Source organism: Euphorbia lathyris, chromosome 1 (assembly GCF_963576675.1).
Source record: "Euphorbia lathyris chromosome 1, ddEupLath1.1, whole genome shotgun sequence".
NCBI lineage: Eukaryota > Viridiplantae > Streptophyta > Magnoliopsida > Malpighiales > Euphorbiaceae > Euphorbia > Euphorbia lathyris.
Genome location: NC_088910.1, coordinates 35,863,903 through 35,878,143, shown reverse-complemented (window position 1 = coordinate 35,878,143; position 14,241 = coordinate 35,863,903). Strand labels below are relative to the sequence as shown.

General features: G+C 33.3%; 1 protein-coding gene across 1 annotated transcript; it reads right to left on the bottom strand.

The window, feature by feature from the left end:
- Positions 1-1,407: 1,407 nt before the first annotated feature.
- LOC136227917 (probable serine/threonine-protein kinase At1g54610) lies at positions 1,408-6,514 on the bottom strand. The gene is made up of 7 exons (XM_066016718.1): positions 5,916-6,514; positions 5,525-5,809; positions 3,922-4,239; positions 3,143-3,370; positions 2,811-2,911; positions 2,591-2,714; positions 1,408-2,050 (listed from the first exon to the last, which is right to left on the bottom strand). Exons 1-7 carry the CDS (start codon positions 6,234-6,236, stop codon positions 1,703-1,705), a joined length of 1,725 nt encoding a protein of 574 aa, XP_065872790.1. The 5' UTR covers positions 6,237-6,514; the 3' UTR covers positions 1,408-1,702.
- Positions 6,515-14,241: the final 7,727 nt, after the last annotated feature.

Sequence of the window (14,241 nt, the reverse complement as noted above, 5' to 3'; positions counted from 1 at the left end):
TTATTGGAAAAAAAGATTTAAAGACTGAAAAAATCTTTCTTCAGTTCCTAGTAGTTCCACTATAGAAAGTTTTACAAGTTTAAGCAATGGCTACTAAAATAAATCAATTCAAGGAATTGATTATATTTTTATTGGCGTTTGAAAAATTGATTACAAAAATCAAATAATAAAAGCTGGAAAATGTAACTGAAAAACCACAAATTTGGTAATGTAAACTAGAATTGAAATTGAATTACAAACTTCAATACTTGAATGAACTAATGCTGTGAAAAGACTTTGAATTGAAGAGCTTGCTGATTGGTTTGACAAATGGCTTGAATTTGTGAATTGAAACTTTGAATTCAGTATTTGGACTTTGTAGGAGGAAATAAAGAAATAAAGAAGCTTGCAATGTTGATGGTGAGGTTTGAAGAACAAAGGAAAGTAGATGCTTTAAGGGAGATTGGACTAAGAAATAGAGAGATAAGAAGTCTGGAAACAAGTTTTTAGTTTGGGGTTCGTTTTGTTGATGTGTTGGTGACTTTCGAGCGAAAAGTGAAGGTTTTTTTTATATATATAGTTGTTGTTGGGACAATTTCGTTGGAAGAGGAGTCTTCCACTACTCCACATTGGATGAAATTTTTATGACACGTTATCCACTTCTTAAGGAATTAGGATTCCATCCCGAAACGTAGGTTGGAATGGGTTAAGGGTGTTGAAAGAGATAAACGACACGTATTTCTTGCTGCTGAGACAAATTTATAGGAAGCATAGTCTTCCACTGCTACAATTTTGTTGAGATTTTTATTGCACATTCTCCACTTATTGGAAAACCAGGATTCCACTTCAGAACATGGTTTGGAGTTGGTTAAAACTGTTGAAAAAATCAACTTCCATATAGATACGTTCTTCACTACCATGTGCAAAGCTGTTAGTAAAATGCTTGTTTTTCTTTCAATACACCTCATTTTGGTCCCATAAATAGTCTCTAAACTCATGAATATTAAGGAATCAAATTTCATGATAAATCAACATGTTAATCTTGATGATAAATCAGCATGTTCCCCTGATTTGTACTCCAAAAAATTAGTTTTTTTAAGTGAAACAAATTTGCAGAAAAATAGGCTTCTAATTGACTTGTCCTTCCTTTATTCCCCTAAAAACCCTCTTTATTATTAGCCTTTGACTTTGAGGACCAATGAATCACAATTTAATTAATCTCATTAATGAAATTAAATTAAATAGTAATTTTTAAAATTAGGATCCAACACAATTATTATTTTTCATTTACAAATTGTCAATTAACTAATAATCTAATTTAATTATAATATTTGAAAATAAAATTACGAGTGAAGTTTTATCCTGAACGATATCTGCTACAATTTAAATCACCAGCCAGGAAGAGAATAGGCAATGAGAGTCCTGGAATACAAGAAATATGGTTGAATTGGTAAAGGCATTTTCATTCTGAAATGGGGAAGAGTTGCACTTCCTCCAATAACTTTACAAGAAAAGTGGGACTGCACTTTCACATTGCAGATTGCAGAAAGATTATAAACAGCCACTGGGGCCTCTCTTGTGGGAATTATACACAAAAAGTTACATTAATAATTAATGGTGGGGGAGGGAGGAGGGAGGGGAACAACTTTTGAAAGCATTTGAAGCCCCGGGATGCAAATTCAGCAACTCATCCCAAATCAAAAAACAAAACGCCACCATTCTCTTATCTTCTGCTGCCAAATACCGCAGATTTACCCTTGAATAGTAGATCCATTGATAGTCCTATTGAAGATGGATTAAACGGACGGATAAACTTCCGAGTTGGAGCCATTTGGGGGTCTTCTTTATTGCTTTTCCTTCTTGAAGGCCCTCCAATGGCCCCTGCACTTTTTATGGATGATGATGACCTTGAATTGAATATCAATGAGTTAAATGACGAATCAGAAGGACCAAATGATACTGGTCCTTTCTCTGATGTGTCTACAGGATGTCCAACCGCTGCATCTAGATGGGGAGGTGGAAATTTCTCGCTCTTGCTCTTTGCATTTGCTTGTGTCATGGCTCTCAATCTCTGCACAAGGGGAAAAGCAAAGTCCAAATTTGCAATAAAAACCAGGTCCAGAGTAGAATATTTCATGACATTTTCAAATAATTATGCAAGTATAGACCTAAGCAGTTGACGGTTTTACCCAGTTGATATACTAACTTTGAACTTAAGGTGCAAATAAATGAAAGTTCAATGTGACAGAAGATAAAGACCCTCCAGCTGAGCTGACTAGGATGTGTAGAAATAGTGAAAGATATGTAAGTTGACAAAGTGAAGTAGTGAAAAGGAACCCTTTGATAATTGTAATAGGAACCTGAAGGCAGGAATTCCTCTTAATAGTTGTCATATAAGCCTACATCATAAACGATTCGACATTCCAACGACTATAATTTTCACCTCTGCATTGGGGTCAAGAAGGTAAATGAAGCAACTTTTCCCAACAGATCTATCAAGGTAAAGATGGATGCTATTGGCTGAGTCAAGTTTCTGCTATAATCTAACCGTATATAGACTAAATTGATTAAGCAAATAATTTATCCACACAAAAAATGAAAATCTACATACATCTAAATTTGATGGGATCTCTGCGTTGGCTTCTGGAGCTGGCATTGCCCTGCCTGTTCTATCGCGAGTTCTAACTCGTCTAGCACCATCAACAGCATTTGTTTTTCCGCTAAGGCCTCTTTGCCTGAGAAATAATTAAGAAAATTGGAGTAGCATCAATCAGCAAATAGTTGACACCAGCACAAAACAGAAGTTCGTCTGAAGAAAGAACAATGAAAACCTTCTTGCTTCCTCTTCTCTTAACTTCACATCCATTTCTTTGCTGGGAGGGTACGTGGGAAAACTTGACGTCTCACAAGCATAAGGTTCAGTGGTAAAGAACTGTACTTAGAAAAGCAATTACATAATTACATTCCCAAAATGTTAATTCAATATCGTTTCACAAACCAGGTTGATGACAGATAAAGCCAATTTTGAATAAAGAAGACAAACACTTTCCTAGCAACAAGGCCTTTGGAGGATCGCATTCAAGTTATGTAACAATTGCCAGATGTATAACAGGTAAGCCATTAATAAATATATGTATAATATTGTTCTGTCAACATTGCTTACTTCACTATTGAGAGCTGTAACAGCAGTGCCACGATTATCAGGCTCAATTGATAGAAGAGTTTCTATTAAAGGCAGAGAAGCAGGAGGAAAATCCTTGAAGGTTTCTGCTATACAACGTTTGTATGGTTGCTGAGGTTTAAACAGTGTTGCATTAGGAAGTTTCGATTTCTTCCAGTACTCCTCTGATGGGGAGCCACATAACTTAAATATCTTGTGCAGCTGCTCGACCTAAGCAGCAAAAGAAATGAAAATCAATGTAAAAGTGAACAAGCAAACTGCAAATCAGGGTAAAAAGGAAAGGACCACTAGCATCAAATGACAGTCAAACAAAACAGCACTAGACAAGCAACTTAGAAGCAACAGAAAATTTTAAATCAACCAGAATAATACAACTTCATGTGTCTAATGTTACACGAGAAACAAATATTTTCATTGTTACATGAATCAATGACATAGAATTAAATTGCCATGACACTAGGAGTATCCAGATAATGTATTATACTGAAATAATACATGTCAAAATTAAGTAGTTACTGATCTATCCTCCTGTCTCACCTAGTAACATGTTTGAAAATGGCCCCTTGTATAATGTTCAAAACCTCAAGCCAAGATCAATTGATCTTCTTCAAAGAACACATTTTAAGCAAAGTGGATGAAGCAGACCAGTTTGAATGTATACAAGGTGTACCAGATTCATGTTGCAGTAGTATCCTCAAAGCCAAATCTCATTTGCAAACAGATAAAAAAAATCTGAACCTGGTAAACACAACTAGACATACCTCTGTCCGTCCAGGCATTATTGGCTTCCCAGCAAGTAGCTCTGCCAAAATGCAGCCAGCACTCCAGAGGTCAACACCGACGCCATAATGAGTTGCTCCAAGAAGAAGCTCAGGAGGTCGGTACCAGAGGGTAACAACTCGACTTGTCATGGGAACCTTCCGCTCAGGGTCAAAGAAAGTAGCCAGTCCAAAATCAGCAATTTTTAGAATCCCTTCGTTGTCAATAAGTAGATTAGAACCCTTAATATCACGGTGCAACACACCTCGGCTGTGACAATGTTCCAGGCCAGATAGCAGTTGCTTCATGTAACATTTGATCTAGAAAGAAGAACTCAAGAAATATATCAGTCGGTTCATTCTCAAGAGTACTTCAGCAATAAATATGAGGAAAGTAATTCATTCAGGCAGTGTTTCCAATATCTAAAAATTCCAAATGTACAATATACCCAAAAAGTTTCCAATGCAATTACATCAATGTTTCTTTATATGAGTTGAAACTGAGTAAAGATTAGAGACAAATATTTTACGAAAGCTTGATCATTTTTAGAAATAAACCAGATTCAGTAAGCAATAAAGTTGCCATTATCTGCACAGAACTCATTAGCTGTACATTAAACTGAAGGAGAATTTTTTTTCTTCAACATAGTCATAAAACCTTCAAGCAGATTAGTTTTTAGTAGTAAAGAGATATCATCTAGTGGCCATTTTGATTGTTGTGGATCACATTCCATTTGACATCAACTAACACTCTTCTATTTTAACTTGAGAAGAAGGAAAAAAGCATATCAACTTCAGAAGAGATGTTGTATTTAATATCCTTCAGCATAAAAAGAATATATACTAAAACCGCATTTGTAACGAAGTCCAGGGTTCTGGATTGATATTCACGGTATTGCTTCAAATACTGTCAAAATGGCAACTAATTGAATTATAAAGCTTATGTTTACTCTTCTATTCAGCTTCCGTGAATGAAATTTCGATAGATCTAACTTAAGAAATTGAAAAACCTCTTAGTTCTTTGCAGGCCACATAAATTAATAATATGGAAGTTGGCATGTTCATTGTTCACCTGCCTGCACATTATCAACAAAAAGTTGATTCCAGATAGGGGAAAAGAGAAAGAGAGAGTGGATACCATTTTTATATACAAATTAAAGGGTGTCTCCAACAGTTAAAAGCACATGTTGTGATGTGAGTATCAAGTTTCGGTGAATTTTCAAGCTCTAAATAATACAAAACATCATATGCTCATAAGAAAGTTCCATACATCATAGCACCCCAAAATTCACAACACAAAAAACTAGGCACATGGGACCCAGTTAAACTGGAGAGGACTTGGTAGTAACATCAAAAGCTTTCGACAAGAAAACTGAGAAAAAGAGAATACAAGTATAGCCACATAACCCCAAAAGCCTAGTTTGGCAAGCAAGAGTAAAATTCACTAGACATCTAAAAGCTAAGAAACAGTCTTGAAAAGCACATGCCCAAAGCCTAATTAATCCCCACAATGCCGTAAAGACTCCAACTTTCTCAACAAACCCCAATTAAATCAAAACTACCAAGAAAACGCACATTAATTTCATCAATTGAAAGAAGAAAGTACCTGAGCCTCGGAGAACTTGACCCCCTGTCGCGCGGCAAGACCGGAGAGATCGTGGTCCATGTACTCGAAAACCAAGTAAAGACTACACGACATTCTTGAAGTTACCAGGCCCTCGAGCTTAAGCACATTTGGGTGATCTAATCTCCTCAAAACAAGAATCTCTCTAGCCATGAATTTTACGCTCTCTGGCTCTAAATTATCGAACCTTACTTTTTTTAGAGCTACTATCTTTCCCGATATGAGATCTCTCGCTTTATATACATTGCTATATGTTCCTTGCCCAATCTATAACGGAAACAACATAATCATAATTAACAATGTTAATGCCGCGCAATCTCAAATGCTATATAAAAAATCACTTCTCTCCTCTCTCCCTCTCCGATGGGGTTACCTTATCAAGCTTCTCAAAGGTGTTAGCCTTGCGAGGAGTCCAGTCGCCGATCGCATCACCAGCTACCGCCATTAGCCATGAAGGCCAACTCTGTTGGTTTCTAAGGGAAGGCTCAGGGCGAGGCCGCCGTAGTTCAGCGGCAAGAACATCTTCCTGAAAATCACCAGTATGTCTAGCCTTTTGCCTCTGAGTGACCTCCTTCTTAGCCCTGACAGCATCGGTGACGGTAACAGAAGGTTTATCGGAACTCCGGCGACGAGTGGGAGAGCCGCCGCGACTCCGGCGGTCACGTAGAGTGGTTTTACTAACAACGCAACCCATTTGGAGGAGTTAAGAGAAGTAAGAATACATGGAAGCCGATGAATGAGAGAATATGCCGGCGTCTGTAAACCGCTATAACTGAATCTTTCACAAAATTCGTAAACAAAAACGACACCGTCCGCAGACAAAATGATATAATAAAAAAAAAGAACAGCAGCCGAGGGAGATGGCTGCTCAGAGAAGATTAAATAAAACAAATATATATATAAATAATTACACAGAGAAAGGAAGAAGAAAGGTAGAAGTTTAGCCCGCGAAGAATGCAAGGCAAGCTTAGCTTAGTCTTGTTGAGTGAGTCACTCTGGATAGTGAGCGAGAAACCCACAGCTTATTTACAAAACAACCCATGGAATTTCGCTATATTTACGACTATGCCATGATGATGAGCTGTCAGTTGTCAGGGTTAAACTTTTTTTTAACAGAGACTGACTGGGCTTTTATTAGATATTACAAGTGACGTCATTGGTTGAGAGACTTAAAGAAGTCAAAATAAAGAGATTAAAAAGATGAGTAACTTTTTTATATTTCAAGTGGGTTAAAAAAAAAAAAAAGATGAGTCTCTTTTTCTTTATGCTCCTTCCATAGTGGACAAACAAAATTTAGTTTCCTTAATTAACAAATTTAATCAAATTCAGTTGGTTCTCTGTTTGCATTTATTTCAGTTTGTAGAGTGTTTAATTACAGTTTGGGACCACAATGTTTATTTTATAGGCAATACCCACCCCTCTGCTCATATAAATTTGTTTACATATAAATGTATAATAATTCATATTTTGTCATATTGAACCTAAGGCTTACCTGATCTAGTGCTCAACTACAGTATACCATAGTAATTAATGCTTAAGCTTAATTCGTCCCCAAACTTTCAAATATGCCTAGTATTTTTTTTTTTTTGTATAACATTTCCGTTAGCTAACTAACTAGCTAGTACTATGTTTGTTTTTACAAGAAAGACATAAAAATTTCTGAATGTGAAAAAATAAAGAGAAAAGTTAAAAATAATACTAGCTATTCATTGCTGAGAAGAATGAAATTTCTGTGAGACAAAATGACAGTATATTCATTGCTGACCAATAAGTATTATAATATCAAATAAATGAATACTTTAAAACGAAAACGTTTAATAATTAATTTTATTTAGAATGAAACTATTTTTCTATTTTTCAAAATCGCTGTAATTTTAAGTATTATCTTGGAAAATTTTGCTAACACTAAAAATCTAGTAAATTACAGTTATATTTTAATCTTCAAAACATATCATAAAAATCACTCAATTTTGCACTTTCTAACGTGATGACTACTAAACTTCAATTAATACCTCAAAAATGACTGTCAACGGTTTCACAATGGAAATGTTCAAGAATTAAAATTGTCTGGAACCACATTTATCATGTAACCGTGTTTTTTATTTTTCAAAATCACTATTTTTTGGGTTTTCTCTCTTTAAAAATTCATTTTCCTTCTTCTAACCAAACAACACCTAAATAACTTCAAAATGAAAAAGTTTGAGAATTAAACTTGCTTAGAATATTAACAATTATTGAAATTTTATATTTTGAGATCATTAACGGTCATTTTGAGGTAATAATTGAAATTTAGCAGTTATAATATTAAAAAAATATAAAATTAAGTGATTTTTATATTATGTTTTGAAGTTTAATAAAAAAAATTAATAAAATTGAGTAGCCATAAATATAATTTACCCATTAAAATCACAAATACCATTTTATTAAAAAAAAAATCGCATTACTCGAAATATCACAATGCAAAACAACCGAGTTTTTGTTTGAATTTTTCTAAAAATAAAAGAAAAATACATTAAAAAAAACAGTCCATTGTTTATTTAGTTTGTATAATACAAAAATGATAAACGGGGTTGTATTGTTAAAATCAAAAGAAAAAGTCAGTTAACATAGTTTCAAATAAAAAAAACACTTAAAATACTGGTAGAAAATAAAGTTGAAATAATCATAGTGGTTTAAAAAAAAATGATTGAATAAAATAAAATGATGGGCATTAATTTATTAGTAGTATCTAGAGTCAAGAAATGTATTATTAGGAGTATAATTTCTGCCATAACTCACGCTCTCAAAGACACTGCAAAATGCAACCCCAGCTTCATAAATCATAATCGTCTAAGGAAAATGTCAAAAAGAATTTTCTTTTTTCTAATGTACTACCATAAATAAGTAAACAAAATATTTAACAACCATACTCAAACTGCATGCAAAATATTAATTACTAGTAGTAGGTTTTTAGTTATACTGTAATTACCATTATTGCCTTAATTATTTGCTTTATCATTTAATTTCTTACTATAAAGTAAGTCCAAATCAAACGAAAAATTAATATGATTATTAAATTAATCAACCTTCAATATATTTAGAGCAATAATTGGCATTAAATATTAATTATTATCTACTATGTTTTAATAGACAATTTAATCATAGAGTGAAGCAAGGCACGTGACTTGGCATGTTATTAAATTAATGACTTAATAATAGGGTATAAATTAAAGATTAAATTGTGTGGAGTGCATCATAGAAAAATTGAAGGTTGGTGAGGAAAAAAAGAGAAGAGATGTATAAGGAAAAATAAAATATATAGAAAAGAAAAAGAAAGAATAACTTTGAAAAAACACGTAATTCGTTTTTTATGGATGGCATGGTTGAACGCATGTTGTTGAATTGAATTCAATATCAAACTAATCAAATTCAAATGTTTATTTCCACTTTTTTCAATTCCAGATTTGCAAAACGATTCACGTTCATCTTTTTTCGGACAGTGAAGAAATAACCGAACCCTCGCCCTCCGCCCTCGAATATTGTTAGTTCTCTATATTGGTTTATAGTTAACCAATGTATTATTATATCAACGAGTCCGCTAACGGGTGTTTCGGGACGTGAAATATATTTTATTATTTTGTAATAATGGGTGTTTCGGGACGTGAAATATATTTTATTATTTTTTATATAAAATACATTGGTTTGTATTGAAAAATCTAATGGTTTGTATTTTTTATATATTTATAGTTAAAAGTATTTGAGTTGGTTTAAGAATTTTATTCAAATGTAATGGATTATGGGTTGAACACCACCAAACTCATTTTGTTAAATAAAACTTTATTTATTTGAATTTTTTTTTCCAAATTGACTCTTTATTAACATAACACTATTTTTATTATGGCCTTGTTTGGCAATTAGCTGATAGTTGCTATCACATTAGATGTTTAGCTGATTTAACTAGTGGATTGTGTGAATTTATTTGGTAAACCTTAGCTGATTGCTAATAGCTTTTTGTGTAAAATGATAAATAAAGACATGGTATCATATTTATTTGGGATTAAAGAATATTAATTAGGAGTAAAAATGTCCATAAAGAGAGATTGAGCAATAAGTTAATTGACAAAGTTCCTAAAATGAGTTTTTTCAAAATTTATTTTTTGAACCTAATAAGTTCTTTCAAACCTCTTCATCAAACACCACTATTAGAGGTTTGACTAGTCAAAACCTCTAAAGTGGCTTAAACCTCTAATTTTACTCCAAAAAGCTTTTTACCAAATAGGGTCTATATCTCTCTTTTTTTAGAAGCTATTATATCTCCTTTTTATAAAAAAAAAAATAAATTCAAATCCTTACTTTTGAGACTCAAATAACTTAATTTCTGAATTAAACTTTATGAAAATTATAAATAATATAGCTAAAAATAAAAAAAAAAAGTTTAAAAATGTTAGTCAACATACCGAAATCATAAATACTTTTAGCTAAAAAAAAGTGTAAAAATGTTAGCTAACATACCAAAATCACAAAGTTTTAACGTGCTGGAGCTTACAAAAAAAATTACTCAGTCCGTTAACCAATGTTAGCTAACATACCAAAATCACAAAGTTTTAACGTGTTGGAGGTTACAAAAATTTTACCCAGCTCGTTAACCCATCCTCATAGACCTAGAAGCAAGAAGGTTTTACCTTTGTTAACCTTGTGAGCAACAATAGACTGAACCTGAGATGAGATAAGGATTACATCGGAATTTATCAATTGGAATTAGCGCACCCTTGGCATGATGCTCTTATCGTGAAAATCCTTGAACGAAACTTGGGTTACATTGCACTTAGGAATCGAGTCTTAGAGCTTTGGAAACCTACTAAAAACATGAATATGATGGACTTAGGACATAGGTTCCGTCTGGTTAAATTTGATAAAATTAAGACAAAATGATTATAATGATTACGTGGTGAAGAACGAGCTCTGAATTGTTCAAAGCCATTAGTTGACAGTTCGCACCGAGTCCCAAGAGTAAGTGTACCTCAATAGCTTGGGATGCAAGCTATTTATACTAATGTAGTTGTAACTCTTGGTAACTAGAAAGTCTCCATTAATGCCTCATTAATGGCGGTTACTGATCTTATTCAAGTATGACCGTTAGCTTATTAATGGATGTTATGAAGATGTAGATGAACAGTCATGTCATTACTCATCTTTAATTGCTATCAATTCTCCATTAATCCCATCATTTATCCTTGAAACCCTCAGAGTTGGAGTATTCGAACAGTCAAGTCTTTATTCCCCTTTAATGGCTATTAATTACCATTTAATTGTATTTATTCTCATTCATGGATGGTAATAAAGGCGCCTTTTGGTATTCTTAGATCCATCAAGGCGTATGTACGCTCTCCTTGGGAACAATGGCGGGTCTCCATTACTCGTTCTCATCGAGCGTATCTCGTTATGGCGTATCTCGCCATGGTCCACGTGGTGTGGCATAATGCTAGAAACTCCTTCCTTTTCTTCATTATTTGCATATTCACCCCTGCATTAATCCTGCATTAATTATCATTAATTGCACATTAATCATGCGTAAATATCTCTTTTAGAAGGAATAATGGTTTGCCATTATTTCTATTAATTTTCCTTTATTCCTTATTCAAGAATAATTTGGGTTGTTATCAGGTGATTACAGTCATTCAATGGATTCTTGCTTGAATGAAAGTTTACTGGGCTCCTTTACTGTTGTTGTGGATACTATTTCCAATGACACTGAGATGGGAAATAATTAAAAACATTTTTTTCATGAAAAACTTTAGCTTTTCATGGAAAACTCCAAAACTCTATTTTTTTTATTAAAAGAAATGTTTAATATATCATCACTCATCAACTTTAAAATGTTACAATTAACTCACTCAACTTGCTTTTTTGGAATAAATAACCCCTAAAATAGGTTAATATTTGTGATTTTAAAGATTGTTTTTGCATTTTTTATTAATGTATCAGCAAATTAGTTAGATGTAACAACCGATATTTTGGACATATTTTATTTCTGCTGTAATATTATGTTAAATATTTTTTTTTTTTTGAACTTATGACTTATTTGTCTCAAATAAGCAACTCGATGGGTTGTTTGTTCAAAAAAACAATTTGGAGGTTTACTTGTTTCAAATAAGCAAATTGAGAGATTAATTACAATGTTTTGAAGTTTAGAGGGTCAGTTGTAGTTCAGCTTTTGTCTTAGAATCCGATATCTACTTCCATATTCAATTTCCTCAAAAACTCACTTCTTCACCTTATAACATATTTGTATTTAAGTTGTTCAATTATCTATAATTTAATTAATTATTAATTAAGTCAGTTCACTAATTAAGCCAGAAAAACCAATATTATTTGCATTTCATGTTTAATTTATTATGGATGAAACACACATACAACACTTATATGAGAGAATATGTTGTATTATATATTATAGGCAAAAATTGATTCCGTTATGGATGTGGCCATTATTGAACTTTTTCGTTGAGTTTGGGTGGCACGCATTGTTAAGGCGATTCGGCCTATTGACGTGGAAAAATAAAAATAAGAAATTTATTGATTATGATAGATAGAAAGTAAAAAATAAAAGAGAATTACAAAAAATCAATTTCCATTAGGTTAAGCCCTATCTTTTCCTCTTCCATTTTGCAAATTTTAGTATTAGAATCGTCATATCGATCTCCTCATTTTCCAAATTCGATGAAAAAATTAAATAAGGGATAGATCCATAACAAAATCAATGATCAAAGGTTTAATATAGAAAAGTAATTGATTAGGGACTCGATCCTTAAAACATGTAAAATTCAAAGGCTTAATTATACTTTTTACCCATATTATAAAATAAAGGTTTTGTATGAATCGATTACTTATAACTGATTTAGGAAAAATAGAATATTACATAAACAATTAGTTACCTCATAAGTTGACTAATTTTATATGTTGAGCAGGCAGAATGTTTCTATCCTCTGATTTGACTCATTACCCAACTAATGCCCCCATTCTAGAGCTTATAGAAATAATTAGTAATAATCATTTACAATTAGTAATATAGATAAAGTCCAACATTAGATTTTATATTAATTTCAATGACTTACAGGATGCCTATAAAAGCAGCTCTATATCAGATGATGTTATAGACTTGATCCCAAAACTAGTGCCAGCTGATATACATAAAAGATCTCTAACCTCATATATAGACCTTTAATCGACCATAACATCATATAATTCATAGATAAGATATAAATTTATCTATGATATTTTTGGAGAAATGTGTACATACCTTAACATAAAAAATGGTAAAAATTTACTATTAACGTTTCAATTTAGAGTAATTTTGGGTTCATGTAACGATATATAAAGCAATTTTGGGTTTAGGTAATACAACTAAAAAAACAAGACTCTTATCTAAATATAGAGACTAAGGCCATAGGAAACCATTCCTATGAGGTGGTTAAGTAGTGGTTTCGTCTGTTGCAGAATCGACCAGTAATTTGAAAGTTAAATCATAAAACAAAAAGGGAGAATACCAAAATTTAATAAGATGCGGCCAATATTACACATGTTCCAGACACTACCGAATAATAGGCGCTTCCAACGTTCTGTATGAGCACCTTCTTGCTTCCCAGGTCTACAGATGAGCTGCAGAAGATGATGAATTCTTTCTGGTGGGGTACGAAGGATGATGGTAGTAAAAGGATACATTGGTTTGAATGGAAGAGACTTTGCAGGCAGAAAAGGGACGGAGGATTAGGCTTTCATGAATTACGGGATTTTAATCTGGTGTTACTTGGTAAACAGGCTTGGAAATTGATTGATGAACCAAATACAGTGGTGAGTTGTATGTTCAAAGCAAAATACTACCCAAGGGAGACTTTCCTTTCCTCCAAATTGGGCACTAATCCCAGTTTCATTTGGAGAAGTGTATGGAGTTCTATTAAATTGATGAAGTCTGGCCTGAGATGGCATGTTGGGAGAGGGGAGACAGTTCTTGCTCATCGTGATACTTGGATTTTTTAAGGGGAGAAGTTGTGTGTGGGTCCAATTGATAATGTAAGCAATATTGAGACAACGGTCAACACACTTTTCATCCCAGGTACGAGATTATGGGACCGCGGGAAAATTAACAGGATATGTGCACCTGATATTGCCTCTATGATTGGAAGGATGGTAGTCCCGCCCTCTAGCAGAGAAGATAGACTTATCTGGCACTTTACGGCTAATGGGATTTATTCGTCTAAGTCAGGATATAGGCTACATGCCATGGATGGTGGGAGGAACCTGGAGGAACAAGGCTGGATTAAATTGTGGAAGCTAAGTTTACCACCTAAAGTGAAGATGTTTGTATGGCGATTAGCCTCTGGTATTTTGTGTTGAAATACCTTTCCACATAATTTTGATTTGACAAAATTGTTTAAGTATAATTGAAATACATATTCTAAACACACTAAGTTTAAATGCTTTGATTTATTCTACTAATGTGTTTGTTCAATGTTGAGTTAAATTGTTTATAAGACACAAGAATTAAAAGGCCCAAGCCCAATACAAGTGTCAAAGCCTAAGTCAAACAACTCAGTACAAGTCGGCCCGCGTTTGTCAAAACGTTGTCGTTTTGGACAAAACGCAACTCAGCGAAAGAAGGATCTAGAAGACCTTCGGGAACAACTTCAAGATGAAGCTGCTGAGTAGACTCGATAAACGTACAA